Source organism: Sphaeroforma arctica (assembly GCF_001186125.1).
Source record: "Sphaeroforma arctica JP610 unplaced genomic scaffold supercont1.1264, whole genome shotgun sequence".
Classification (NCBI taxonomy): Eukaryota; class Ichthyosporea; order Ichthyophonida; genus Sphaeroforma; species Sphaeroforma arctica.
Window position 1 is genome coordinate 10,116 of NW_014039294.1, and position 5,496 is coordinate 15,611.

The 5,496-nt window shown below is 46.5% G+C and overlaps 1 protein-coding gene across 1 annotated transcript in view; it reads left to right on the top strand.

The window, feature by feature from the left end:
* Window positions 1-169: 169 nt before the first annotated feature.
* The window catches only part of SARC_10478 (hypothetical protein), a gene marked incomplete at both ends in the record, with an annotated part of 7,291 nt that continues 1,964 nt past the window's right edge, over window positions 170-5,496 (top strand). The window contains 7 exons of the mRNA XM_014295479.1: window positions 170-289; window positions 693-818; window positions 1,433-1,608; window positions 1,792-2,483; window positions 3,033-3,647; window positions 4,605-4,778; window positions 5,239-5,381. Coding sequence (XP_014150954.1) covers window positions 170-289; window positions 693-818; window positions 1,433-1,608; window positions 1,792-2,483; window positions 3,033-3,647; window positions 4,605-4,778; window positions 5,239-5,381 — 2,046 coding nt within the window. The remainder of the gene's footprint in view (window positions 290-692; window positions 819-1,432; window positions 1,609-1,791; window positions 2,484-3,032; window positions 3,648-4,604; window positions 4,779-5,238; window positions 5,382-5,496) is intronic.

A 5,496-nucleotide genomic window follows, 5' to 3' on the forward strand; every position in this document is an offset into this window, starting at 1 on the left:
AGTATATATATATATATATATATATATATATACGTGTGTGTGTGTGGGTCATATGAACAACATCTGTATATATGACATGACTCGCCTGATTAATAACCCTATACAATTCTATGGCTTTCATACCGCATCTCACGTGGTATATGTTCACTCTTGCATTGGTAGATACGATATGTGGGATGATCCTGATACGCCGGCCTTCCATTACGGGTCACACTACTCCACAGGCGGCTATGTGCTGACCTGGCTCATCCGTATCGAGCCCTTCTCGACGCTATTTTTAGATTTGCAGGTACCTGTGTGTTTTATACATATGCTTTTTTGTTTATATCCCTCTGTCTCTCTTTCTCTCTCGTAGATTTCGGGTTTTGAAACGGATAGTAAAGTATTTAGGTGAGTGTTAAGGTATGGGTTCTCGCTCACAGTTTTATGTATCGATGTATCTATGTAATGTAACGTATGTGTGTTTGTATATACTGTGCTGGCTAGGGAATCGTGTCTATCCATGAGCGTATGTTACGATTGATACCGACTGTGACGTATCACATCGGAATTTTTCTATCTCGCTCGCCAAACCCCCATCAGTACCAACACGTGTGTGCTCATGCTACACTCAGAGTGTGAGTGGTCCCATCTCGCTACCCAACACCTCATCAGTACCAACACCCATACAATTAATTATGTTATACACTCAGGGCGGCAAGTTCGATCATCCCGAGCGCATGTTTTCCTGTGTGCAGAGAGCGTGGAACAACTGTCTCACCAGCACAACAGACGTGCGAGAGCTCATCCCCGAGATGTTCTATCTACCTGAGTTATTAGTATGTGGTTGAGTGTTAGGGGGTTTTAGGGCTTAGGGTTTAGGGTTTTAAGATTAAGGGTTTCACTTACTCATACTCGTTAAGATTGACGGTGGTTTATCTGCACGCTTGGTATGTGTTAGCTGAAGAATAACGAATAATATCACCGGTTCACACGCTATTAATAACAACCAATACACGCATGTCATTCCAAAAATAGCACCTGATACGCTATGTTCAATCAAGCACAACCAGCTTGTGCGCAAAGGTAGATTCGTGCTATCAATGAATAGAAATATGCCACACTAAACATTGACACCCGATACATTGTCAGGTACACAATACCAAACACACGTATATCTCATACTAAGAGCAGCTGTGGCACACGTAGTGGACCAACTCCAATGACTAACCTGGACGTAGCAGACGGACAATAACAGCTATCACACACGTTTCAGATCGATAGGAACACAGAATGCACGCGTGTCAGGCTATCTTACTCAGCTATTCCACATATCAACCCAACTAACATACTAAGTTATATCAACCCAACTAACATACTCAGCTATATCAACCCAACTAACCTACCCAGTTATATCAACTTAGCTAACATACCCAGTTAACACGCCTATCAGATAAACAGCAACAACTACGACCTGGGTACCATGGAGGATGGACGGCCCCTGCGCGATGTGGAACTGCCCCCATGGGCCAATGGGGATCCCTACACGTTCATGCGTATTCATCGGGAAGCCCTAGAGTCAGACTATGTGTCTGCCAACCTGCACCTGTGGATCGACCTAGTGTTCGGGTGAGTGTTAGCTTTGACCTATACACTGGTTTGTCGATATTTTGAGTGTGTAGGTATGGCCACACCAGTCGTTTGAGTATGTAGATACGACTGTGTGCGTGTGGCCGTGATGGCCGGGCGCTCGGGCGATCCACCCATACACACTACACTGTCCACTCTCACACACTCTGTACCCACACACAGGTACAAGCAACTGGGTGACGAGGCCGTCAAGGCACACAACGTCTTCTACCCGCTGACATACGAGGGTGCTGTGGACGTGACCACCATCGCCGACCCGGTGGAGCGCATGAGCGTGGAAGCTCAGATTGTCAGCTTCGGACAGACCCCGTCCCAATTACTTTCGGACCCTCACCCGCCTCGCAACAATGTGTTACCGGGTGACAGTTCGGTACCCAGATCTGCCGCCACGATCACGCGGACCGGGAGTAAGGCCGGTGCTGGTAATGAGAGCAGCGGAGATAAAAATAGAACGCCGAATCCCGCGGGTCCTCGGCGGCAGAGGACAAAGAGTGAGAGCGCCGTCGCGGTTGCTGAAGACATAAGCAACAACAACAACACCAACAACAACAAAAATCAAGAGCACGGAGACCAGACCGTGTCTATAAATAGCAACCAATCAGAATCGGGGGGAAATCGACCCCGGGATCTGCACCATTCCCTAAGCAGCAGTTCAATTAGTAATTCAAACCCCAAGAAGAACAAGAAGAGGACCAAGACGTGGAACCACAAGCGCCTGGCCCATCTCACAACCGCGCCCGTTGCCATGGAGATGGTCTTGCGTATAGGCAACTCGCCTATCATGTGCCTGCATTCGAAATCTGCAACGCTAACCACCGGGTCCTCCGTCCATATCAGTGGCAGTGCTGCGACGGGTATGTTGTGAGTTGCCGGGTGTTTCTGGTACACCTGGTGGCATTTATTAAATTTTTAGTATCAATATAATATGACCTATTTTGGGGTAACCAGTCTTGATTATTGTGCGTTGGGTATAAGACCCCCTCCGCACATATCAGCAGTAGTGATGCAACGTGTTGGCCGAAAAGGTTACCGGACGTGGATGTGTGTATGTGTATGTATATCTGTTAGCTATACCTCCTCACTGATAGAAGTATAGGCCTGTGCCCTAATATCTAGCACAGCCATGTTTCTACTTCTCGGGCACTCATTTGACCGAGTTACCGCGTGATCCACTGATCTGCCGGATTTCGCCCCGAGTTTGGTGCTTACAATATTATCTTTATGCCATACTATGTATATTTAATTTGAATTAGATATTTAAATTTATTAGTATCCCGTATTGTATGCGAAGTGATGCGGACAAGAACGTATACAACACCCCAACACACTTGGTATTCGACGCCGAAATCGCGTACTTCAAACAGGAACGTGCTGACAAAAATGGACGTAATTCCCAAATACAGCAGCTAATTCAGGTGGTGCAGCCGAGAACATATCTGAGACTGGACAACCCAGCAGCAGCACAGACATCATCGTTAGCATCACCAACAGCATGTGTTACAGCATACACACTCTCCTCACAACCACCACCACCGCATCACACGCATCACACGACCGAGACGAGTCGTACAGGGATCCGGACAAGGGGACAAACAAGGACATACACAAAGACACCAAGGTCTCCCATCGTACCCCGCCCCCGGTGCACAAGAATATGACGGACCAGGCTCCGGGGAGCCCAGTATCATCTACCGGCAAACAGCTCGGTAATAGTCCACTATCTGGCACACGCGGGACACCCAACCGGACTAAGAGCCAGCGATACGAGGGTGGCAGCAGTGTCGGGATAGGTAAACCCACATTGCACAAGCAACAGTCCAATCAAAGCAACCCGCCCTCGTCACCTGTGAGTGGGCGTAAGTTCAAGCGGGTCATGTCTGTTGACGGAGTGGGTGTGGGTGGGGAGCACAGTTCGAGCTTCCGCGGCACTGTGGGTCTAGGTAAGAGCACACCACGGTATATGGGGTATAAGCCTACCTTTACGCTGGACCCGGCCCTGGCGCAGGCGGACTATGCTGGTGAGTATATGGAGGTTATAGATGGGAATAGTGTAGGTGTTTGGTATGATATTAGTGGTTGTGTGGGTATGGGTGTCTTTTTAGAGGTTTAGGGTTTTAGGTAGTGGAGAAGCACATCCCGATGCATCGGATGAAGATCCACCATTGATTGTGGGTTGTCCAAAGGCGAACAGAATTCGAATTCGATATCAGTCAACTTTCAAGTGCATGTTTGTATTGGATGAGGTGCGTGTTGACTATGTCGGCTACTATTTGGCCTGGTATTGATAGTCACATGTCGTATGTATGTGTTGTGATGATGTAAATAAATGGAGCTTTGTAACTCAATGACTATGATGGTATAGTCGGAACGGTCTCAATCGACACGACAGGTGTCGCGACCAGCCTAGGCTGTGAATGTACTGTGCTGTCACCCTTACTCACCCAAGCGGTCTACCTCAGTCAATTACAAAGGGATCGGTTGTGTGGGGGGTAGTAGATCGACTTGTATGTAGGGATACATACCACATCACCTGCTGCATTTCAATACGGTCTCCATAGAAAAGGACAGCATCTTAGGTACTCTGTCTAACTGATATACGGTACATATATATATCACGCCGCACCCTGATGCTATATTATTCACTATGAAATGGATACCATTCATATATTCACCGTCTACAAACCCAACCCAAATACACCTGCTTTTCAATACAATCTTCTTACAAAAGGGCATCCCCTTAGGTACTCTGGCTGATATAATATATATATGTATATAATATATATATATATATATATGTGTGTGTGTGTGTGTGTGTGTGTGTGTGTGAGAGAGAGTGTATATGTATATTTATATATATATATATGTACATATATATATATATATATATATATATCGCACCGCACCATATAAAACCCTAACCCTAAACCCTACCACTAATGGCTGCTATCCCTATACTCACCATCTACACAATCCAGCCCAAAGAAGAGTAGGGGCCAATATCCGAATGCGCGCGCACCAGTCGTTGTCCAGGCAGTGCTTCGCTGTGATCGGTGATCGTCGGTACATCCAGAGCAAACAGACGGCTGCAGTGCTGTGGACCTGTGGGTCGTGGGACGGGTCATTCCAGTGCTACTCCCTGAACTATCTAGGTAGGTAGATCTGGAGCCCAGTAGGTAGATCGAATGCCTAGTGGGTTCGTGAATGTATATTTGCCTCGATGGTACCAAGGCTATATCAACAGTTGCACAGTTGCGTAGTGAAATTATGTAACGGGAGTGGGCCCTAGGGCTCCACACTATTCCACTGTGACTATATTGGTCCTTTATTACGTCAAGAACGGTGCACGTTAGTATGTCGCTTCAAGTATCAGGTAGGTAGGTAGGTAGGTACATCTTATCCATCAGAAGTGCGCATTTTAAGGTTCTCAGGTGGCGCTTGTTGGATCTAGTATGTCGGTGCTTTGTAGAAGTACCCGTATTGTTTTTCTTCTTCCTTCAACTTGTTATGGGAACCACGCTAGTGCTTGCGTTCTTCAGAATGTACACGTCTACTTTTTGCCTTTCTCAAAACTCCGTACGCATTTCAATTGCGTTTCTTATGAGCATTCAGGTGGCGCTCGGTTGCTCCAGAATGTCCGTGTGCACACCGATGGTGTCACGTGCTTGACACTGTCGGATAACCACGAGATACTCCTGACGGGGTCCAAAGACACGACGGTGATGGTGTGGAAGCTAGTGCCCGGGACGAGCAAAGTATGGGATGTGTGTACTTGCGCTTTACTTCTATATATATATATATATATATATGTATATATGTATGTATGTATGTATGTATGTATGTATATACATTTAAATATTTAAATATACC